The sequence below is a fragment of the Delphinapterus leucas genome, chromosome 20 (assembly GCF_059928025.1).
Source record: "Delphinapterus leucas isolate spDelLeu-1000000601 "Yukka" chromosome 20, BTC_Dleu_Yukka2, whole genome shotgun sequence".
NCBI lineage: Eukaryota > Metazoa > Chordata > Mammalia > Artiodactyla > Monodontidae > Delphinapterus > Delphinapterus leucas.
This window is the reverse complement of record NC_143148.1, coordinates 47,958,317-47,982,774: the sequence shown is the minus strand read 5'-3', so window position 1 is coordinate 47,982,774 and position 24,458 is coordinate 47,958,317. Positions and strand designations below refer to the sequence as shown.

At 48.1% G+C, this 24,458-nt stretch overlaps 2 protein-coding genes across 4 annotated transcripts in view; both read left to right on the top strand.

Moving 5' to 3' along the window:
• The window catches only part of GLG1 (golgi glycoprotein 1), a 148,144-nt gene extending 146,990 nt beyond the window's left edge, over nucleotides 1-1,154 (top strand). For all 3 annotated transcript variants that reach the window (XM_089902423.1, XM_089902424.1, XM_022583202.3), the window contains one exon: nucleotides 592-1,154. In XM_089902423.1, the coding sequence (XP_089758549.1) occupies nucleotides 592-759 (168 nt within the window). In that variant the 3' untranslated portion in view covers nucleotides 760-1,154. The remainder of the gene's footprint in view (nucleotides 1-591) is intronic.
• Nucleotides 1,155-5,736: 4,582 nt separating this feature from the next.
• LOC111179520 (uncharacterized) lies at nucleotides 5,737-24,365 on the top strand. Its single transcript, XM_089902453.1, has 4 exons — nucleotides 5,737-8,542; nucleotides 9,549-9,698; nucleotides 9,940-17,332; nucleotides 19,236-24,365. Exons 1-3 carry the CDS (start codon nucleotides 8,492-8,494, stop codon nucleotides 10,177-10,179), a joined length of 441 nt encoding a protein of 146 aa, XP_089758579.1. The 5' UTR covers nucleotides 5,737-8,491; the 3' UTR covers nucleotides 10,180-17,332; nucleotides 19,236-24,365.
• The last annotated feature ends 93 nt before the right edge of the window (nucleotides 24,366-24,458 follow it).

The window sequence follows — 24,458 nt, the reverse complement described above, 5'->3', positions numbered from 1 at the left end:
TCTGAGTGTCCACGATTAGGGGAGTGATTAAGTATATTCAGTCAGCATAAGTCATGTTTGCAAGTTGTTTTTGGTGGGGGGGGATGCTGATGATATGATGGTGAGTGAAAACAAGTCACGACAGAGAATTAGCAACTGACAGAATCTCAGCTTTTCTCTTTGTTTTTAAAAAGACAGCAACATGAAGAAAATAAATCAAAATATGTAAGAACCTGTGACCTTGTGCAAGTCACTTGACCACTTCCCACCCCTTGGGCCTCCGGGTCTTCATCTGTAATGTGGGAGTAGTAAAATGTACATCCCAGGACTAATGTGAGGACTGAACGATTGAAACATGCTGAGCCCTTTGCCGGCACACCATCAGGTCCTCAGTGTGAGAGCTGTTACTACGTGGGCGGCAGTGATCACTGTGATGAATTGTATGATTGGGAAAAACAGTTGTAGCTCGGTGTTTGATTTTCTTGCCCGTTGCCCTCCTCTCTCCCCAAAAGAAATGACCTAAGTTACAGTAGCAGTCCAGGGGGGCAAGTTAGAGCAAGCATTGTCCCAGCCCACTTCTCTCCGAGGGTGATGCCCCTGTGTGTTTTCCAGGTGGCCCCAGCGGATGGCTTCTCTGACCTCGCCATGCAAGTGATGACATCCCCTTCAAAGAACTACATTCTCTCTGTGATCAGTGGGAGCATCTGCATACTGTTCCTGATTGGCCTGATGTGTGGACGTATCACCAAACGAGTGACACGAGAGCTCAAGGACAGGTAGAGCCACCTTGAGCACCAGAGGAACTACCTGTCCAGTGCCCAGTTTGTACAGCCCTCCTGTATAGCGTACCCACTCACCTCGTCCTTCTGCGAGGTGACACCAACACCCATGTTAGAGCAGCAGCAGGTATCCACCGCATTGTCCCGTCTCAGACTTCACCCATGTCCATGGTATCCTCCTCCTCGACCATTTGTGCAGCAGCTGGCCGCTTTGGGTATTGCCTTTGTTGGCAAACTCGGGTTTACCTGCCCATAGACAAGTCTCTCATACCGATGGAACTACCAGTACTTCCAGAACCAAGTCACCTGACCTGCAACTCAAATGATTTTTTTTTTTAAAAACACCAAAAAAAAAAAAAAAAAAGAAATTTTTAAAGAAAAAAATGTATATAGTAACACATCTCCTCCAGGCTTGATTTGAGCAATGGGGTTATTTCTTCTGTGTGACAGTGTAAAATGAAGGCAGGACTTTAGAGAGGAAACACACCACCCAATATGCTATAACTGGGATGTCTTGCTTACTTCTCAACAGCACCTTTGGCCCATGTCAGGGCCATGGACTTCACCGAGTAGTGGGAAACGACTAACCAGCCCGCTTTGGGTCTTGTTTTCTTCTGCTGAAACAGTGATGCCTTTCAGTTCCTACCCTAGTAGAGCCACTGCTGGTCAGGACCCCACAGCCGTGGGTATTTGTGTGGTCTCCTCACCTCAGTGGAGTAGAGCATGAGCTTCCCTCGGCCGAGGGCAGGTGGGTTGGAGAGGGGTCAGAAGTTTTTGCAGCTGGTCAGTCCACTGATCTGCATGGAGAGGCTGGGCCCTGAGGCCCAAGGCAGAGTGCCCCAGTGACCTTCCTCCTCCAGGGCAGTGCAGGACTCAAGCCGCGTTCGGATTGATCCTGCTGGGGTGGCAGTTCCTCCAGAAGCCCTCCGCTTCACCGGGAGGCCGTGACTGGGGGCCGGGGCTCAGGGCAGGAAGGAGGAGTGGGGGATTGATTGACTTTGCTTTACTTCCCAGGTGAGACAATGGCTTATAAAGACTTAGCCTGGTCTCAGGGTGTGACTGGCAGTCCAACCTGACCTTTCTGCAGGTTCAAGGCCACCTTCCCAGACAAGCTCCTTTAGGCCTCTACATGGAGAGGGTGTGGAAAATTACTACATTAAAAGATGGAGGCGTTTCTCCGTTTTTTCTTTCTGTCCGTTTGCTGCATACACCCACTACAGTAGGCATTGGCTCAATGTGCTTTGATGATTCATCAGTCTTTCCTGAATCTGAGCTTTATGGAAGCAATATTCCTGACCATCCCTCGTCCCTCCAGTGTAGAGATGACAGGCTTGGAGTATAAAAAGGGAGGAGTGCAGGCATCACAGTTCAACCTGGTGCACCTGGACTTGAGTTTGGGGCATGGAATCCAGTGGCTGCACAAGAGGGTGGCGTGTACAGTAGAAGATATATTTATATAATATATATTTTATTAACCTGTTAGACTCCACAAAGTATTATAAATCACGTGCCTAAAACTGTCCACGTAGACCATGCTCCATCCCTTGCCCTGCGCCTCTTTGCCGCTGTGCACACGTGCTGAGGGACCTCCCCACATCTGTCTTCCCTGGAATGTGTTCAGTACAAAGTGGGTCAGTTTGTGGCTCAGTTGATCCAAATGACTCCTTGTCTAACCTGACTGACATATATTTGAATACTGTGGTTTTCTTCTTTTTCTTTCTTTTTCCCTTTTACTACCCTTCCTGGAGGCAGTGGGTTCTAGAAGCTGCATATCCCCCCTGCCTAGGGTACTCCAAGTCATGAAGGGGAGCTTCCAAGCTGCTTGGTCCCCCAAGTCCTGCTCTTAGGGTCTTCCTGATTCTTAGCAACTGTCCTGGGGTTCTTCAGCCTCATAAAACTTGAAACTCTTGGAGTCCGAGCGGCGCCCCCTCCTCCCACCACTTTTGGACTGAACTGAGCTGATCTAGATAGTCCGCCTCCAGGGGCTCCCCCCTGGGTGGTGGGGTCTGGGATCGAGGACCGGGGATATATCTGTACACAGGCCCCCCTGACATGTGTGATGTGGTTTACAGGATAGAATGACTGTTCCCTGTTGGATGAGAGTGGGAGTACCATTCTCCATCTCTGCAGTCTCCCTCCCGGCGTATGTAAAACATCTCCATAGTTTAATGTGTCTAGATACTTTTGTTCTTTCTGAACTGAGAGATGATCTCAGTTGTCTGCAGCAGATCTGGAAGTTTGAAAAGGAGTTTGATTCTTGAAACATTTGTCATCTTTAGAAATGATCCGGATAGATAGAAGGGGTAACTCGGCCGGTATCTTTGATTGCTCGTTGTCAGAAAACATTTCACCATCCGACTTGGAATAGGTTCAGTGACTGGTTTTTAGAATAGTTTCATATGACTGAGCAGTTTCCTGCATCCAAGGGGCCCAGCACCATCTGAAACTACGGCCCAACTATATCCATTTCTGTACCTCATTGGTGTAACAAAACAGGTTCTGGGACACCTCTGGTTACTGGGCTCATAGGTCACTCTTGGGTAAATCAGCTAGTCAAGAATTAGTCAAGAAGAAACCATGGCCCTAGTGGAGCTGATGACAGACCTGTGTCCTTTTTCTCTTCTGATGTCTAGCCCATGAACAATAACATAAGCAGCAGGTAGGGTTTTTGTCCAAGGCCAAGGCTCCAAGCACTTGCTGAAGATTACAGTAGCCAGAGAACTCATCAGGCCTTGTCAGCTCACACCAGTGTCTCAGAGACTCAGACTTGGTGTCTCTACAACACCCCAGAGGTGCCAGGAGGTCAGTCTCTGGGCTGGAGGCCCTGCAGTGCAGGAGATCAGAAATCTGAGCAGAACGTCAAGAACAAGGCTGTCTTCTCCCTGCATCGGAGTTTCTCACACAGAAGGGTGGCTGTGGGAGTGAGACCTTGACCCTGGTGCATCCCTGGCCTTCCTCTGCTATTGCTGCTGTCCCAAGAGAAGTCTGCTAGCAAGATGCTCTGAGGTGGGAGCCATCGCTCGGGCTTGGGTTCACTCCAGCAGGAAAGCCTTCCTTCTTAGCGTTCCCTAAAATTCTGGTACCACTACCAGGCCCAGTGCTATGGATCCCATCAGCTTGTTCTGAGCCAGTGCACCCTTAGAAGCGAGGGGAATTCTAATACTGAGTGAGCAGGTGTTTACTTGTATTCATTGCAGGCCTTTGACTGTCTCACATCCTGCACGTATTCTTCTTGGGGACACTGGGAAGGAGGGAGATTCTGCTTTCCTAGGTGTGACAGGAAATTACCATCAGATTTCATTTCTTCCTGTTTCCTGAGGTCAAGTAACAAGAGAAGCCAGTAGTAAAGAGTCGTAGGATCGTTTACGTTTTATCAGACAGAGTGCTGACCTCCCTCCACCTTCCCAAAGGAAGATTCACTCTCCTATATGAGCCTGACTTCTGCGCCACCTCCAGGCTTGTGGTACCACTTCTATCCTAAAGAACCCCACTAGTGTGAGTCACCCAGGGAGGGGTAGGTTGCTTTGTGGGACCTCCTTACCTGGTCTCAAGTTCCTCTGAGAAAAGGCCTCCCCATCCCATTTCTTCCCGTCCCCCACCAAAAAGTAAACGTTTTCTGCATATAACTTACTCTAAGCAAGCAGATACAGAGAAGGAACCTGGAGTAGGGACCCTTAGAAGCCAGCCAACACAGCCTGACACATTCAAACTAAATTTGGGCCGTAGAACAAAAAGAAGAATATGGCTTTTTGGATCATGTGCATTTTGGTATGTTTACTTATATTTCTGATTCTTAGGAAATTTGAAAAACCTCAAAGACTCCTTTTATTTATTCTCACCATTTGGACAGCACCTAAGTAATTTTATAAAATGCAGCATTCCAGTGCCCTGAGTTTCCCCCAGGCCTTTAGGGATACTCCACTCCTAAGTCCCCTCTTCCGCACTGGTCTTCAATTCCCAAAGGGCCTGAGACCAGAGCTGATGTTCTGGTCTCCGTCTCTCTCTCACGTGTCTTGGTTGGTCATCTCTCCCACTACACTCCTCTTGGTCCTCCTCTCCCCTAGGACCAGGGTCACATGTCAGGGCAATCAAGTTTGAAGCTGAATCCCCCTTCCTGCCCAGACCCCAGAGAAAAGATCAGTCATTAGCAAACCAAGACTGACTCTTCAGAGTGACAGGTTCATCCAGGCCATCTAGTGAGATCACTGTGGAGACCCAGGGACTGTTTGTCATCTGGAGCACAAAGGTGGGACTGTCTGCTCGGGCTGGTAGTGACAGGATCTTGATGGTGGCTTCCTCTCCTTTTCCCTTCCCAAGAGCTGCCACAACGCACAGGTAGGGGTGTTGGGATACATGCAGTGGAGGAATCTTCTTGGGCAAGGAGAAAATTCAGATAGTGCCTCTATATTCTGTTTCGCCTTCCCCCCAACGTAGAATTGACAGCTGGACCCCAGAGCCCAGCAGGCCCTGTACCACACACGCTAGATGGTTTGGACAGGTCCCCTGTCAGACTGAGGGGCACTAGAGTGAGTGACCGACGGGAGGGGCTGGCAGCCCGAGGCTTCCTGAGCGGCTTCTCCCAACACCATGTTCCCAGGTCAATCGAAGCAGGAAAACAGACTGTACAGCAAATGCTGTGTGAGATCTTAGGCCTTTAACTTTTTTTTTTTAAGAAGGAAAAAAAGAAAAGTAAAACTAACAAGCCTCTTTTGTAAATGGTTTTCCTTTCTATGTATAAAATCCTGGAAGTTTCTTGTTTTTACATGTTCATGCTGTGTAATTTTGAGATGTTACTGAGATTCTGAACATAATGTGCATTTTTTTCTGTACAGATGAAATGGGAGAATTTAATAAAGAGTTTGCAGGTTTTTACTTGTTAAATTTTCTCTGTGGTGACTGGGAGGACTCTCCTCCAACCACATGCTCTGCTGGAAGAAGTCTCCGGAGCTGTGAGTACTGACTGTAAACTTGCCACTGACGCTCAGAAACTTACTGTTAGAATGTCTGTGTTCTTGGCTAATTAGGTCAAACAGAGTAGGACCATAGGCCTTTACAGGAGAGCTGGAAGCCAGATCTGGGGTTTTCTGACTCTCAAGCTCATGTGTCCAGACTTGTTCATTCTACTGATGTGTTTAAGCCATGTGATGAGGCTCCTTCCTGGGGGGAACACATACCTGGAACTTCTCCTTACAGATGTGACACATGGATGGCACCTGGTCTCTGATGGCCACCTTCCCATTCAGGCCCAGAACTAGGCCACGTTTATTTTCTGAGCCCTGCTATGTCCGCGTTTAGTCAGTGCTTGCCTCCCCCTTCCAACAACCCACCCCTGAGGTCAGTGACCTCATGACACCCTTCCCGAACCTTGTCTTCTACCTCCTCTACTCTCAGCAAAGCCAATGTGCATCCGGCTGTTAAAAAGTAACAGCTTAAGGAATTGCATAGTAGCAAGGATTTCTTTAAGTAGTAATGGCTGTACTAATATTCAAGTAATGAAATGGGATGTTCAGTGAGAAAGGAGGGATAACCTGGAACCCAGGGTTTCTTCTCAGAACTCCTCAAATCCATTTTCAGCAACTGTCACTTAGGAGATAGTAGGCCTATGTGTACAGTGGACATGGGAGAAGGTGAAGAGTAGAAGAAGAAAGGAGGGAGCGGTTGAGGGGCATTTTGAGTCCCAATGTGAATATTCCTTTATCTAGGAGGCTCAGGGCAGCCGTCAGCCCTGAATGCATGCCCTGGAGAGGCTACCCTGCTTTGGTGTAAGTGTAGGACATGAGCTGTGGGTTCAGGCTCCTCGTCACCTGTATCTCTACAAGGGAGAAGTGGCTCCCCGGCCAGGCTGCCCTCAGCCCCCCGAGGGGACACCGCAGCAGTGAATGGCTCACGTGTTGCCTGGCTGACACCTTAGCAGACTCTGAATGAATTGCCCCACTCCCAAATTCTGTGTGTGATTTTTCTGGTAAAAGATCCTTGGCCAACTTCAATCCTCAGAGGCGTTTGGCCTCTGTTTTCCAAAGGGACTAAGAACAAAAGAGTTTTAGCCGAAAAGGGGAGAAGCTTAGACTGTCCAAGTCTCTCACTTAGATGAAAAAGTGAGGTGCAGGAACTTCCCTGATGGTGCAGTGGTTAAGAATCTGCCTGCCAATGCAGGGAACTACGGGTTTGAGCCCTGGTCCAGGAAGATCCCACATGCCGCAGGGCAACTAAGCCCGTGCACCACAACTACTGGGCCTGTGCCCTAGAGCCCATGAGCCACAACTGCTGAGCTCATGTGCTGCAACTACTGAAGCCCATGGTCCTAGAGCCCATGCTCCGCAACAAGAGAAGCCACCACAATGAGAGAAGCCTGTGCACCACAGCGAAGAGTAACCCCAGCTCACCGCAACTAGAGAAAACCTGCGCGCAGCAATGAAGACCCAACGCAGCCAAAAATAAATTAAAAAAAAAAAAGAAAGAGGGCTTCCCTGGTGGCGCAGTGGTTGAGAGTCTGCCTGCCGATGCAGGGGAAACGGGTTCGTACCCCCGTCCGGGAAGATCCCACATGCCGCGGAGCGGCTGGACCCATGAGCCATGGCCGCTGAGCCTGCACGTCCGGAGCCTGTGCTCTGCAACGGGAGAGGCCACAACAGTGAGAGGCCCGCGTACCGCAAAAAAAAAAAAAAGAAGAAGAAAAAGTGAGGTGCAGAGGCGGGGAGGGACTTGTTTTCACATACAGCTGATTAGCTGCAAAACGAGAGTGTTTGCCCTTGCCATATGCTTTTTCTCTGACTAGCCAGATTGGCTTTGGGACCTGTGTGACCAAACTGAAACTCCAGCCCTCATCCAGCTCTGGGCGGAGGCTGCTGACCTGACCCCAGAGCCTGCAGACTCTGGACAGGCCTCCCTTGGGAGCTCTTGACCTTGGTCCTGGGTTCCCACCTCCCCTGCTAAAAACAATAACCCTCAGCACAGCAGTGTCTTCTCAAATTACTTGTTATCTACAGAGAGAAAATAGTAATTTACAGTGGAGAAAACACAGCTAAACCACGTGATCCACGTTCACATCAAGAGGAGCAGAATGAACAGACATCACGTGCCTCCTGATACAATGTACTGACACAACATCCTTTCGTCTCCCTGTCAAAAGAGCAGAGCCTGAATCCAATCATAATGAAACATCGGACAAACCCAAACTGAGCAACATTCTACAAAATACTGCCCTGCACTCAACACTTATCAATCATGAAAGATAACAACTAAGGGATTGTTCCAGATTAAAGGTGGCTGAAGAAGGACATAATAACTAAATTCAGTGTGTGATCTGGACCAGAAAAAAAATGTTTTGTTACTTAACACACATCTGAGGTAACCTTTTTAGAGAATTGGGTCACTTGGTTTTTAAGGCTGCCTCTCCACTACGGAGACCGGGGGCCAACAGCAGTTCTTACTTTGTAATAATTTGATGCAACCAATAAAGAAGCCTTGAACATGAAAAAAAACTTTTTTTGACCATTGTATTGTGTTACACTAAGACTGATGGCTGACTTCGAATCAGAAATGATGGAAGTCAGAAGACAGTGAAAAGACATATTTAAAGTCCTGGGGTGATAAAAAATGCCAATGTAGAATTTTTTTTACCTAATGAACATAACCCTTAAAATAAAGATGTTCTCAGATAAAAGCTTAGAGAATTTGTCACTGTGAGACTTGCACAAAAGGAATCCGAAAGGAAAATCTTCAAGCAGAAGAGAATGATCCTAGATGGAAACACGGAAATGCATGAAGGAGGAGCACTAGAAAAGGTAAATATGTGCTTAAATATTAGCAAAAAGTTAAAATATATATGAATTTTAGTGAAATAAATTTAAGATTAAAAATAAATTTTAATTTTTTTTTGATATGTTAAGAAGTGGATTTATTTAGAGAGAAACACACTCCACAGACAGAGTGTGGGCCATCTCAGAAGGTGAGAAAGGCCTAAATTTTTTAAATTAAAAAATACATAAATATTGTACAAAGCAATAAATGTCTTTAACATATATGTTGACTTAAAATGTCTTAAAAAAAAAACACAGGGGTTCCCTGGTGGTGCAGTGGTTGAGAGTCCGCCTGCCGATGCAGGGGACACGGGTTCGTGCCCCAGTCCGGGAGGATCCCATATGCCACGGAGCGGCTGGGCCCGTGAGCCATGGCCGCTGAGCCTGCGCGTCCGGAGCCTGTGCTCCGCAACGGGAGAGGCCACAACAGTGAGAGGCCTGCGTACCGGAAAAAAAAAAACAAAAAAAACCCCACAAACGTTGGTAGGAGGCAAGTGAAGTTGAAGTGCTCTAAAGTTCTAACCTTACTGGAGAAGTGATCAAAGTAATGTATTAGACTGTTAAGTCAAATGCTTTGGTGTGGTGGGGGTGTAAATTAGGAGTTTGGGGTTAAAATATACACACTATATAGAATAACCAACAAGAACCTATTGTATAGCACATGGAAGTATACTCAATGTCTTGAAATAACCTATAATGGAAAAGAATCATATATATCATGGAAACTGAAATGCAGACTACAGTGAGATCAGCTGCACACACACCTGAATGGTTAAAATGAAAAGACAGAATGTTTCGTTTTGGCAAAGATGTGAAACCACTGGAATCCTCGTACAAATGTATTTTATCTGTTTTTGTTCATATTCCAAAATCAGAAGGAAATATTTGAAACCATTAATAGTAGCAGAGTGTGGGTTTACCATTATGGGAGGTCTTTTAACTTTTAATATTTCTCCTCTTGTTTTAATTGTATTTTTCATGCTTTAATCAGACAAAAATGTTCAAGTTTCACATTTTGAAAAGAACAAGCCCCTTCCGCACCACACACGAACGCCAAGGCCCGGGACCTAAGGACATCTCACCTTCATCTCTCCCGGCCTTCCAGCCACGCTCATCCCTGATGCCGCCGGCTCAGAACCTCGTCAGTACTCCCCACCCTCCTCTCCCCACCCACTCCGTCACCCCTCCAGGGCCCTCCGTCTTAGTCCTTGGCCTCTCTGTCCCTCACCCTCTCTCCCATCAGGGTCAGGGTCCGTCTTTGCTGAGGGCGACTCAGTTTCCCCCGGTCTCAGTTCCCGAAGGAGAACGAGGAACAGACCCCGCCCCCTGCCCCTTCGTAGCCGGGCTCCACCAGCACGCGCCCTCTGTCTCCGGTCCTGTAGGTTCCTCTCCCACCCAGCCTCCCTCCACCGAAGCCTGCGGAGCCCAGGTCTGCTTCACCTGACGCCTGGGTGGCGCCCAGCCTCCCTGCTGCTCCCGCTGCCCCCTCTCCTGCTCCAGCCCATCCTCCACCAGAACTCCACCACGTGCGCCAGGCCCACCCGCCCAGACCTGCAGTGGCTCCTGTGCCTGCTGGCCGCCGCCCCTCCCCAGGTCGGCTCCCCAACCTGCTAGCTGTGTGACTGTGGATAACCCCGTCTCACCTATGCAGTGGGGGGTGTAGAATCTACATCACAGACTTGTCAGAAAGGTTAAAGGAGAGAACGTCTAGTGCGAGGTGGCTGTCTAATCAGTGTGGCCCACTTCTGCCATTTCTGTTAAGCTTCAGTGGACAGCATTGCAACAAGGTGTCCCCCACTGCCCCCGCCCCGGAGTACTGCCTCTCTGTGCCTGGTGCTGTTCCTCCACCCTTCAACTGCCCTTCCAGGCCTCCCCCAGCCCGTCCATCCAGGTCCAGCCCTGGTAACCACTCCCCTGCCCGCTGCACTCCCATCCCTCAGGCCTGTGTTCTTCATGGTGGGTGGCAGTGAGGGGCCCACAGGGTTGTGCACCAGGATTCTGCCCTCCAGCCCATGGCCTCTGATACCCTCCCCAACCTAGGAGGCCCCTTCTTTATTGGATCCTAAACCAGGATTTGTCTCTTGGGCAACCCCCCCACCCACCCACCCCCCATTAAAAAGGAGAAAGAGGCTAAGGATCTGGGGGTGGGGGGCTGGGAAACAAGGACCTCGCCTGAGGCAGAGAAGAGCAGCCGAAGCCCCAGGGTCCAGCCAAGCCGGGAGACTGTGGCTCCTCTCAGAAGCTTTCCTTGGGTTGCCATCTCCATATCTGCCCCAGGACAGAAGGCGCAGCGCTTCTCGAACTGAGCCCTCCTTGTCGGGGGCTTGGTATCTTCTTCCTCCCTAGGTAGGGAGGGTAGGGGACAGACACAGGTGCCTCTCAGTTCAGCAGCCGTGCCCCAGCCTCTGCCCACAGAGCCGCCTCCTCACTGCCTCTCCGTGTCGCTCTCTAAAGGGCGCCTCTGCTTCCTGATGGGTCCGAAGAAGTGGGCAGCGCTTTCTCTTACAGCTCAGTGGTAAAAGCCCCAAGGTTCGGTCATCAGAGACCTGAGACACCCTTTCCTCCCAGGGACCAAGACCTCATGGTTCTGTGATAACAAGATCATCATCATAGAAGATAATTGGCCACCTCATCTCCCCCTTGGGTTGGGTTGTTGGGAGGACTCAAGGACAGTGCCTTGCCTGTTGGAAATACTTGGTGAACGAGGTAGGTTTGTGTTTTCCAAGATGGCCACCACAGCCTATCACCTCCCATGTGCCTTCTTTCTTTTTTTTTTCTTTTCTTTTAATTTTTATTGGAGTATGCTTGATTTACAATGTTGTATGAGTTTCAGGTGTACAGCAAAGTGAATCAGTTATACATACATCCGCTCTTTTTTTAGATTCTTTTCCCATATAGGCCATTGCAGAGTATTGAATAGAGTTCCCTGTGCTATACAGTAGGTCCTTATTAGTTATCTATTTTATATATAGTAGTACGTGTATGTCAATCCCAATCTCCCAATTTATCCCTCCCCCCTTAACCCCTGGTAGCCATAAGTTTGTTTTCTACATCTGTGACTCTATTTCTGTTTTGAAAATAAGTTCATTTGCACCCTTTTTTTTAGACTCCACACATAAGCAATATCACATGATATTTGTGTTTCTGTGTCTGACTTACTTCACTCAGTATGAAAATCTCTAGGTCTATCCATGTTGCAGCAAATGGCATTATTTTGTTCTTTTTTGTGGCTGAGTAATATGCCATTGTATATACGTACCACAGCTTCTTTATCCATTCCTCTGTTGTTGGACATTTAGGTTGTTTCCATGTCTTGGCTATTGTAAATAGTGCTGCAATGAACATTGAGGGCATTTATCTTTTCAAATTATAGTTTTCTCTGGGTATATGCCTAGGAGTGGGATTGCTGGGTCGTATCGTAGCTCTATTTTTAAGTTTTTTTTAGGAACCTCCATACTGTTCTACATAGTGACTGTACCAATTTACATTCCCACCAGCAGTATAGGAGGGTTCCCTTTTCTCCACACCCTCTCCAGCATTTATTGTTTGTAGATTTTTTGACGATGGCCATTCTGACCGGTGTGAGGTGATACCTCATCGTAGTTTTGATTTGCAGTTCTCTAGTAATTAGTGATGCTGAGCATCTCTTCATGTGCTTTTCGGCCATCTGTGTGTCTTCTTTGGAGAAATGTCTATTTAGGTCTTCCACCCATTTTTTGCTTGGGTTGTTTGTTTTTTGATATTGAGCTGCATGAGCTGCACATGCCCTTCTTTCTTTCTCCAACCTAATATTTTTTATTTTTAAAATTGGCCCACGGTAAACTGCGCATATCTAAAGTGTACAATTTGGTACAATCTAACATGTATACACCTGTGAAACCGTCACCACTATCAGGGTACTGAGCATATCCATCAACCCTAAGTTTTCTCATGCCCCTTTGTCATTCCTCCCTCTACCCCACCCCTAGCATCTCCATGCAACCACTGGTGTGCTTTCTTGTCACTACAGGTTAATTGCATTTGCATTTTCTAGACTTTTATATAAATTGAATAATACTGTGCATACACTTTTTTTGTCTGGCTTCTTCCACTCAGCATAATAATTTTGAGAGCCATCCATGTTGTTGCATGGATCAACAGTGAATTCATTTTTTTTTAATTAAAAAATTTTTTTAATTAAAAAATTTTTTTTTTATTTTTTGGCTGCATTGAGTCTTCATTGCTGTGGTCGGGCTTTCTGTGGTTGCAGCGAGTGGGGGCTACCCTTCCTTGCAGTGAGTGGGCTTCTCACCGTGGTGGCTTCTCTTGTTGCGACTCTAGGCACACGGGCTTCAGTAGTTGTGGCACATGGGCTCAGTAGGTGTGGCACACGGGCTTAGTTGCTCTGTGGCATGTGGGATCTTCCTGGACCAGGGATCGAACCCGTGCCCCTGCACTGGCAGGTGGATTCTTAACCACCACGCCACCAGGGAAGTCCGACAGTGAATTCATTTTTATTGCTGAACTGTATTTCTCTGTATAGCTATATCATAATTTACTTATCCATTCGCCTATTGATGGACATTTGGGTTGTTTCTCATTTTTGTTTACTTCAGATAAAGCTGCTATGAACATTCATGTGTAAATCTTTGTACGGACGTCCGCTTTCATTGCTCTCAGGTAAATAGCTTGGAATTGCGTGGCTGGGTCATATGGTAAGTGTATGTTTAACTTCCAAAGAAACTGCCAAGGATTTTCCAAAGCAGTTGTATGAGAGCATCCTTGACAACCCTGGGTATGGCAGGTCATTTTTATTTAAACTTTCTACGAGGTGTGTAGTGGTATCTCATTGTGGTTTTAATTTGCATTCCCCAATGACTAATGATGTTACCTGGGGTCACCAAGCTGGGAAGAAGCCGAGCATCGGCAGGGAGAAGCCCACATGTAGGTGTGCTGCTGACGACCAGCCTCAGCTTGCAAGTGAGCAAACCCTCAGATGATCCCAGCTTCCAGCCTTCCAGCCACGCCTGCTGGTGCCACATGGGGCAGAAACAAGCTGACCCCACTAAGCCCTGCCCCAGCTGCAGATTCGTTGGCAAAGTAGATGATGGGTGTCATAAGCCTCTCTGTTTGGGGTGGCGTATGCAGCGGTGGCTAACTGACACAGTGAGTCTGATAGCTGTGATGTGTTATTACTACTGACCTAGTTCTTTTCCTCCACATGTGGTTTATATTTGTCTTCTCAGTAAGCCCTCAGTTCCTAGCAGACAGACATCGTTTCTTTCATTTCTGGAATGCCAGTCCCAGAACCTTGCTCCTGACTGTCCTGCCCCCTTCTCCCTGCGACTCCCTCCTCCAGTCCTACCACATTCTCTCGTCTGTTACATCAGCTCCCTCTGACCCTTTGCCTTCTCTTAGCCACCTCCCCAGGGGACAGAGTAGAGTGTTGAAGAGCTTAGGCTCTCCTGTTGGACTGCCTGGATTTGAATCCTGTCTCTGCTCCTTCTTTTCTAAGCTGTAAGAAATTGACCAAATTCTTTAACCTCTCTGAGCCTCAATTTTACCTTCTATAAAATGAAAACAGTAGCACCTACCGCAGAGGGTGGTGATGAGGCTTCAATGAGATGGTGCATGTAAAGAACTTAGACTTGGCCTGGTGCCACTACTGTTATTTTCACTGTGGTGTTGTCTGATGCCTGTATGGATATAAAAACACCCTCTCTCATTCTCTCTCAGGGAGCTCGTCTGCCCAGCTCCTGATGGAAAGGTGTCTGAGTGGGAAGAGCTAACATCTGTTGTCCTAGGAGATTTACAAACATGAAATAACTTGCATTCTTTTTTCTTTTTTATAAATTTATTTATTTATTTTTGGCTGTATTGGGTCTTCGTTGCTGCGTGCAGGCTTTCTTTAGTTGCGGCGAGCGGGGGCTACTCTGTTGCAGTGTGTGGGCTTCAGTAGTTGTGGCACGCGGGCTCAGTAGTTGTGGCTCACGGGCTCTAGAGTGCAGGCTCAGTAGCTGTGGTGCACGGGCTTAGTTGCTTCTCAGCATGTGGGATCTTCCTGGACCAGGGCTTGAGCCCATGTCCCCTGCATTGGCAGGCGGATTCTTAACCACTGAACCACGAGGGAAGTCCCTCACTTGCGTTTTTAAATCCTGGCTTCTCTTCTTACAGGTCTTATATTTCCAGGCAAAATATTCCCTCCTTCTGAGCCTACTTCCCGCACCCAGAACAGGGGTAATGCTGTCTGCCAAACAGGGGTGAATGCAGGGACGTTACAACGCACTGTCCTGACACAAAGTGAGCCCCTGATGAGTGGTAGCTTTTAACACGAATAACATTCACTCTGTAACGCAGCAGGTAATGGTTACTGAGGAAAGAGAACAAGGATGGGGGAAGATTTTTCAATGGATATTGTTTGGAGCTTTAAAATATTTATATCATCTATGTTGTTTTAAAATTAAATATAAATTTTAAGAAATGAATAAAATTGATAAATTCAGATTATGAACAAATAAAATTTAAAATATACTATGTTCCAGATAACTATTTTTGCCCTATTTTATAGATGGAGAAACTGAGTCTCAGAGTGGAATAACTTGCCCAGGATCCAGCAGCCAGCCAGAGCCGGAGCCGGGATTAGAACCCAGGTCTGCCTGACTCCAGTGCCCGGGGCCTTTCCCTGCGCTTGGTCTCTGGTTTCTGGGTAAGCACCATGGGGTGGTCAGGCAGCCTAATGGATGGGAGTAGCTTCCTGAAATCAGCTTCCCAGTGAGAAGCTGGTCCATCCCCATGCCTCCTTAGACTCCTGAAGACGGGGTGTCTCCTCTGGAAATCTTCCGGCTGGGTGTCGGGGCCTCTTGACCCTCCCACATTTGCTCCAGTGGGCAGGTCCCCACATCTCGGATGGCAGCTGTGTCTAGGACCGAGCAGGTTCCTTCAGAGGCGCAGACCCCTCACTCCCAGTTCTGCTAACTCATGGTCTCACGTGGGGAGCAGTCCCATTCCCATGGGGTGGGGGGCAGTTTGGGAGGGCTTTGGCACCTCCATAATTCCCATCAACTCCTTCTGGCAAAATAATGAAACAGTTTCAAGGCAAGTCCTTAAATCCCTTCTCGATGCCCCTCATTATTATGCAGACATTCCATAGGTGACCAGTGGCTGCTCTCAGACTGCTTCCTGACTGTGGCTGTGCCACAGGCTTCCTCCTTCTGGCCCAATAGAAATTCAGCCCAAATGTTACAGGGAGCAACGAAAGTCTAGAAAAGTACACAGCTGTGGGGCAGGGGAGGGCCGGTGTCACGGGGCCTGGCCCCATCATTTTGCACTTGAGGAACGTGGGTGGGGAGTGGGGCACTGACACATGTCGAGTCAGCCGTGGCACGGGCTCTCCAGGCCTTCTGAGTGCCCACCGATGCCCTTCTCCCTAAAGATCTTCCTGAGCACCGGCCCTTTGCAGGGAGTTAGAGGACAAACAACAAACAAAGCAAAATCATTGCCTTTGAGCACTTATGAATGTCCTGCTGGACAGGAGAAGATAGATTGAGGGGCGGAGCCCTGGATTCATGTCAAAACAATCAGGGAACCAAAGGCCATCCGGTAACAAAGTCCTGCAGCTCTCACAGAGTCCCATGGTCGCAGGCTCTGCAGACGTATCCTTTGCACCTGCCCCGCAAAAGACCACACCTGATATCCACAGAACACAATTCACCGGCTCCCCTGGGGGCAGAGACTGGCATCCAATGTGCTTTTAAAACAGCTTTATTGAGATTTAACTCACGTACCATTCAATTAACCCATTTTAGGTGTAGAAGTCAATGGTATTTAGTACATTCACAGTGTTGTGTAACTATTGCCACAATAAATTTTAGAACATTTACATCACCCCAAAAAGAAACCCCATACCTGTCAGCAGTCACCCCTATTTCTCCCCAGCTTCGCATCCCAGCCTGTTGCAGCCAGAAATCTACTTTCTGTCTTTATAGATTTGCCTATTCTGGCCATTGTCTACAAATGGAATCATATAATATGTGGCCTTTCTGTCTGGCTTCTGTCACTTAGCTTAATGTTTTCAAAGTTCATCCATGTTGCAGCTGTACCCACACTTCATTCTTTTTCTTGTTGGATAATATTCCATTGTACGGATATACTCTATTTTATTTACCCACTCATCTGTGGATGGGCATCTAGGTTGTTTCCACTTTTTGGCTATTCCGAATAATGCCGCTATGAACATTCATGTGCAAATTTTTGGCACCGAATTTTCAAAACATTTACAGCAGCTCAGTTATCTAATAGGAACCACTGCCTCAGTTGCTGTTCCTTTAAGGGAAAGTGGTAAATCCCATCCAGAAGCAGCCTGACGTGGGGGCCCCTCTAGGTGCTCCTCTAAGCAGCGAAGAGAGTGCTGGGAAGGGGGCAGCTGAGGGCTAACAGTGGCGAATTTTCTATAGCTCTCACTCTGCCATGGAGAAAAAGGAAAACTAAAAATAGTTTGTAGGTGGATCCCAATGTTGGTTTGAACTTCAAAGAGCCTCCATCAATAATTGTCTCCTGGTTGCACAGTCAAGGTGTCGAAATGGTTGGGCCTCTCTTATTAGCTGCTTCCTAGAGAGTATTCAGCTATCCTTTTTTTAATTCAGTGTGTTTCACTCAACTCTAGTTGCAACTTGAGGAAAGAAAACACATGTGAAGTCTCCTAACAGAAGAACAAATCACTGAGCAGAAATCGGCCAGCAGGCAGATGTCCTGGGGCTCATAGGATGAAGAGGCAACTCGAGAATCTGCTAGGCATTGGTGAGCAGGTGGAGTGAGGGAGGGAAAGAGTTCTGGGGGTGTTTGATTCTTCCTCAAAGGTTGGGTATTGTCATTCAGCCATTCCTGGTAAGAGACGCCGGAAAGAGCTAAGGAAAGAATCCCCCTCTAATTCTGACGTAGGAGCTTCTCAGGGTGGGGCACCCAGTTATCTGGTGAAGGCAGGCGTCTTCAAAGTGGAGGCAAAACAAGTTTTGCTCAGTTAAACACCATTAACATAACACTGCAAGTGTCCCAGCGGGTTCACAGGAGCAGCCCTGAAATGGCTCAGTTACACTTTTGAAGGGAAAAGATTCTGAGAAGTGACCAACATTAGTTGTGAACAGCAAGCACCACACAGGCCCCCGGAAAAGCTGGAAAGCACAGAGGCCAAGTCAGCCAAGATCACCGAAGGCCAGGGTAGAGCTGCTCACAGGTCATCCACACCCATGCATCCTTGGGCCTGGAAAGAGCTCACTCAGCTCAGACAAGCCCACTGGATTCCCAGGCTGCCTCCTGAGTGAGTGAGTCTCCACCAAGCCCAAGTAGCTCGTAAACAAGTCATAATGAGCGCAAAGCATCAGCCCCAGGGGCACCTGGGGGACTCCCGCCCAGCTCCCGCCACAGGCGTCAGGCTCACAGGCCTGGGCACAGGTCCCTGCTCTTCAGCTGTGTGTCACCAGCCTCTGTGGTCATTCAGTTTGGCTCATCACCCACACCTCCCACAGTCTGGAGTCTCAGGTGCCAGACCGTGCAGCTCACTTTGCAAGAATAATAATAAAAGTAGCTGTTGTGCAAAAATTTTCACAAATTTTGGGCCAAGTATTTTATACGCATTATTTGAGTCTGCAAAAACAAAAACCCAAACGTATCATTGCCCGTTTTACAAGCAAGTAATCGGAGGCTGTGATGATTAATTTTATGTATCAACCTGGCTAGGATATGGCGACCAGTTGTTTGGTCAAGCACCAGTCTAGATATTGTAAAGGTATTTTCTGGATGTGAATAACAGTAAAATCAGTAGGCTTTCAGGAAAGCAGATTACCCTCCATAATGTGGGGGGGGCCTCATCCGTTCAGTTGAAGGTCTTAAGAGAAAAGACAGAGACCCTGTGGAGGAAGAAGGAATTGGGCCTCCATACTGCCTACAAACTCGAGACCCCCAACATCAGCTGTCCCCTGGGTCTCCAGCCTGCCCGCCTGCCCTGTGCATTTCAGACCTGCCAGCCCCACAATCCCATGAGTCACTTTGACATAAATCTCTCCCTCTCTATATATATACATCCTATTGGTTCTTTCTCTTTATATATAGTCTCTATTGGTGATTACTACAGAGGCCCAGGAAAGGTAACCACCTCCCAGGGTCATACACTAAGGAAGAGGCAGTGCTGGCCAGCTCCAAAGTTGTGCTCTTAACCAAACACACAACAACCCTTTCAGCCTGGACTCTGAGAGGCTCCAGTCAGCTGATGCCCCAGATCCAAGTGTCTGAGGGTCCCTAACTCTACAGAACATCTCATGGGAAGGACAGCTAAGGGATGGGCACACACCTCTCTTTGGGAGGCTGCACCAAAAGAGCTGCTTCTCAGTGGCTCCTGTGTCACAGGGACCACGCTGGGTTATCACCCCTCGGGGGAGATTTTATTAGTCTGACTTGGGTTTCTAACTAATCTCCACGTGGTGCCCTCCAGATGAGGGGCTGTGTGAACCAAGAACACAGCATTTCATAGGCCGCAGCACCACCTACTGCTGGTTTATATGAACGAAGAGAGTGACTGAATCACGCTGATCTGAGGCCACTCCAGCATTAGCCCCATTTTACGGATTGGCAAACAGAGGTTCTTTAAGAACCAGCTCAAGTCCTGCCTCATCCACAAAGCTTTACACAACTACCATTTCTCCTCCAGACTTTTCAAGAGTTGGCACCCAGGGGATTCCAGATACAAGAGGAGTTCGGAAAGCTCTTTAGAAGGACGGACATGTCTCTCAGCCTTGCTGATTCCAGTTCCTGTGGAGGATATGGGTTTAGATTCCCCAGGTGATTCTAATGCACCACCACTGTCTCTACCACATTTCTTGGCACTGACTTGAATAGTTCACTACTTCATAAATACTTAGATGTGAGGCCTGGTTTTTATTATCTGCAACTTGAGAACGTGCTTCTCTAGGCCTCACTTTCCTCACAGGTCAAGCAGGGATACTCTGCTCTAATTCACACAATTGTGGTGAAGTTTCAACAAGGCAAGGCAGTTAGGGCACAGGAGCCACTTATAAAATTACTCTGTCTTATAGGGACTCTGAAATAGCACCCTGCACCGCACTGAGTCCATAGCAGGTGTTTTACTGCAAAACTGCACCATGATTTGTGGGTCCAGGTTGGTGTGGTGAGCGCACTGGCTGCTTTTCTCAGACAATGAGCTTGTCTTCCCACAGGTGTGAACAGGAATGGGCACAGCCCTGGTTTCCACACAGATATGGGCTCACAGGTACATGGAGGATACGCCCTGTGCCAGGTGCTTACCATGGAGTCCGTGTAAGGCTGGATGTCAAGTCCAGTGACAGCGATAGTAACTTCAGGGGGAGGAATGGGGTTTCTCCCCCAGCCATGCCCCCACTGCATGGAGAGTAACATTTGTAAATGTTTGTGTCTTCATTATGTCAGTTCTCAAATTCTCTTTTACACTTCGGTAACAGGACAATGGTTTTTTTGGTTTTTGGTTTTTTTTAATATGTTGGGGATAGGAGTTTATTCATTTATTTATTTATTTTTGCTGTATTGGGTCTTTGTTTCTGTGCGAGGGCCTTCAGTTGCGGCAAGCGGGGGCCACTCTTCATCGCGGTGCACGGGCCTCTCACTATCACGGCCTCTCTTGTTGCGGAGCACAGGCTCCAGACGCGCAGGCTCAGCAGTTGTGGCGCACGGGCCCAGTTGCTCCGCGGCATGTGGGATCTTCCCAGACCAGGGCTCGAACCGTGTCCCCTGCATTAGCAGGCAGATTCTCAACCACTGCGCCTCCAGGGAAGCCCAGGACAATGGGTTTTTCTGCAATGTTTATTCCATCGTCTAACACAATGCCTGGCCACAAGAGGCCATCCATTAAACAAAATTGGCTTGTGTGGTGAGATGGGCTTGAATCCAAAGAATGGGAACTGGTGAGTGTGGCCCCAAATGGAGCATAACCTGTGCCCATTTGATTATTATCCATTCAAAGACGTATTTACTGGACAATGTGCCAAACACAGTTCCAAGTGCTGAGAACATAGTCGTGCATGAGATTTAGGTTCTGTTGTCAGAGAGCAAAGCTTGCAACTAGTGGGAAAGGCAGTCAACACTGATCTAATTTAGTGACAAGTTCTATAAAGGAAAGAAAACAGGGTGATGTGATAGTAAGCGGGGTGATGGAGTGGATGGGGAGCTTCTGAGAGGATGGAGTGAATGATTCCTCTTCCTCTGGTTCAGACTAGCAGGGAAGGTGCAAAGAGTAAGATCCAGCCCAGAGCTCAGGTCTTCTTATCCTGCCTCTGAGGTTGGGCCAGGCCAGAAGACTGGATTTCAGATCTGCACTTTGGTAACGTAACAGGACAACCATTTTATGTGCAATGTTTGTCCTTAGTGATGGTAAATACATATGCCTGGTAGCTACAAATATAGAACATTTCTCAAGCAGACATGGCAAGAGTAGTGAAACGTCTGTTCATTCATTTACAAACCTAGTGACATGAAAAGAAAATCTTCATTGAAATCCGGCTTGATAGAAACTGTGCACAATGTTAATACCACATTTGCAGAGGGCAGAAATGCTCGGTCACCCTGTGTGCCTGTCATCACCAGGGCTCATGAGAAACATCCCATTTACTGAAGTGCCTCAGGGAATTCCCTGGCGGTCCAGAGGTTAGGACTCCGGCTTCCACTGCCGAGGGCCTGGGTTCAATCCCTGGTGGGGAACTAAGGTCCTGCAAAACATGAGGCACAGCCAAAAAAAAAAAAAATTATAATAATAATAAAGTGCCTCAAATGCCCTCAGGACCACATGCTGATGCAACACAGGGACAGAAAAGGCTGAGCTGAGCTGGACATTTACAAATGCAAAGAATAAGTTGTAGCCTTTACAATAATTATAGTGGCGTTTATCATACATCCCAAGAGTTGACCAGAGAGTAGAGCGTTAGCTGTGCTGTTAGAAAACCCTTCACTGAAATGAGCTGCAGTTTTGACCCCACACCCTCTTGTTCTGGGAAAAGAGAAGCTGTGTAGAGTGAATGGTCACCCTCAGACAGAAATTAAGGTACTTTTTCTTCCTCCTTCACGTCTCCACCCACCATGTGACACTCTGCAGTATGAGGCATTAGAATATAGCTTGGAAGAAAGAGGTCCCCCAAGCTTCAGTTCTTGGTGTGCAAAGCAAATTCTGGCATTGATCTTTTGAAACAGGCTAGAAGGATAGAAGTATCCTCCCCACCTCTTGTAATTCCTGTCCTTGAGAGAATGAAAAACAAGAAGGCAGAAGGTTTGCAAAGGATAAAAGAGATGCACCTAGGGGCTTCCCTGGTGGCGCAGTGGTTGAGAGGCCACCTGCCGATGCAGGGCACACGGGTTCGTGCTCCGGTCCGGGAAGATCCCACATGCCACGGAGCGGCTGGGCCCGTGAGTCATGGTCGCTGAGTCTGCGCGTCCGGAGCCTGTGCTCCGCAACAGGAGAGGTCACAACAGTGAGAGGCCCGCGTACCGCAAAAAAAAAAAAAAAAATAGATGCACCTAAATATCAGGAGAAACATGGCCCATGAAGAAATGTGTAATTCTGCAAGGGCTGCATACACTCTTCTCAGAGGATTCAAGAATCACACAAGAAATAACTCTGGTCTTTAATAGAAAAAGAGAAGTCAAGATCATAAAAACACTCAATCCTCTTGAAAAACAGTGCATCAGTGGTTATGAGAGCCTACAAAGCACAAGACAAAATTGACAATGAAAGGAGCCTTAGGACTTAGCATTTTAAAGTGGAGGCCAGGGGCTTCCCTGGTGGCGCAGTGGTTAAGAATCCGCCTGCCAATGCAGGGGACACGGGTTCAAGCCCTGTTCTGGGAAGATCCCACATGCCACGGAGCAACTAAGCCTGTGTGCCACAACTACTGAACCCACGTGCCACAATTACTGAAGCCCACGCACCTAGAGCCCGTGCTCCGCGACAAGAGAAGCCACTGCAATGAGAAGCCCGCGCACCGCAACGAAGAGTAGCCCCCACTCGCTGCAACTAGAGAAAAGCCCGAGCGCAGCAACGAAGACCAACGCAGCCAAAATAAATAAGTAAATTTATTTAAAAATAATAATAAATAAATAAAATAAAGTGGAGGCCAGAAATGGCAATGGGGGAGGGAAGCAGGGAGAAATCTAAACAGCTTGTTCAGTACTTACTGCATGAAAACAATGTAATTAACAGGTTAAATATCACTATTCTGTCCACCATTTCCTATACACAACTAGATTTCTCCCAAATTCACATGCCTGGGAGATGGCTCATCAAAAATATTTGTGACGGGACCCCTGGTGGCACAGTGGTTGAGAACCCGCCTGCCAATACAGGGGACACGGGTTTGATCTCTGGTCTGGGAAGATCCCACATGCTGCGGAGCAACTAAGCCCACGTGCCACAACTACTGAGCCTGAGCTCTAGAGCCCGAGTGCCACAACTACTGAAACCCGTGCACCTAGAGCCTGTGCTCTGCAACAAGAGAAGCCACCGCGATGAGAAGCCCGTGCACTGCAACGAAGAGTAGCCCCCGCTCGTTGCAACTAGAGAGAAGCCCACGTGCAGTAACGAAGACCCAATGCAGCCTAAATAAATTTTTAAAAATATTTTTTTAAAAATGTGACTATTTTCCCTTGAAATTGCCACATCCAGGTATCAGAAAGACTTCCCCAAGAATATACCTTATATCTGTTAGTCTATTTCCTCTTCTTTTTTGGGGCAGCTGGTGACCCTAAGCTTTAAGCCCAGAGCTAAAATATTAACGTATGTAGCTAGCATGGAGGCCCAGAATGCCTTGAACTTTCATGTAACAGAGTAGCAAAAGACAGTGTCTGTTCTCAGGAAACCAGACTTCATATGGGCTGTCCTGTGTGAGTTAACTGGCAAGTGAGAACATATAAGGCTGTGGGCTAGCGTGGTGACACAGAGGTCCCTGGAACTTTACTGCCACTCCTTAATAGCAGAAGCCCTTTCTTTCTTGTGCACTGCTGAAACCCGTCACCCAGCAGGACGCCCAGCCACAAGAGGCCATCCGTTAAACAAAATTGGCTTGTGTGGTGAGATGGGCTTGAATCCAAAGAATGGGAACTAGCGAGTTGGCCCAACACGCTGGGGAGGCTGTACCGTTAGATCACTGTCCATTCAAAGAATGTGTACTTTGTGCCATGCGCTGTTCTAAGTACTGAGAACATAGCCCTGCACGAGATTTAGGTTCTGTCGTCACAGGGCAGAGCTTGCAACTAGTGGGAAAGGCAATCAACAAACACTGATCTACTTCAGTGACAAGTTCTATAAAGGAAAGAAAACAGGGCGATGTGATAGTAAGCAAGGTGACGGGGAGCTTCTCAGAGGATGTAGTGAATGATTCCTCTTCCTCTGGTCCAGACAAGCAGAGAAGGCGCAAAGAGTAAGATCCGGCCCAGAGCTCAGGTTTCTTATCCTGCCTCCGAGGTCTGGCCGGGCCAGCAGACAGGATTTCCCATCTACTCTGCTAGCGATTCGCCCAAGAAGACCCGGGCGACTTACAAAAAACGAAGCGGCTGTCCAAGAATCTTCTTTACGCCCTGGACTAGAGTGTCTTTGGGCAGCGGACGACGTGGGACAAGACCTGGGGAACTCGCCTCAAGGGAAGAAAGAACCCCCGCTCTCTCCCCAGACTGCAGCGGGGTTGCCACCAACTCGGCCGGCAGGACTGCACCTGCAGAAATAGCAGGGTCCGAGGCTAGAGTCCTAAAGCGAGCCTCAAACAGCAGACCCGTAGCTCACCGCCATCTTGGCGGAGGCGGCCCCCATTTAGGGGACGGGCCTCCCGAGACCCAAACAAGCCCCACGTGTCAGGGGCGGAGCCCTGCCACCTAACGTCACGGTGCGCGTGCGCGAGTG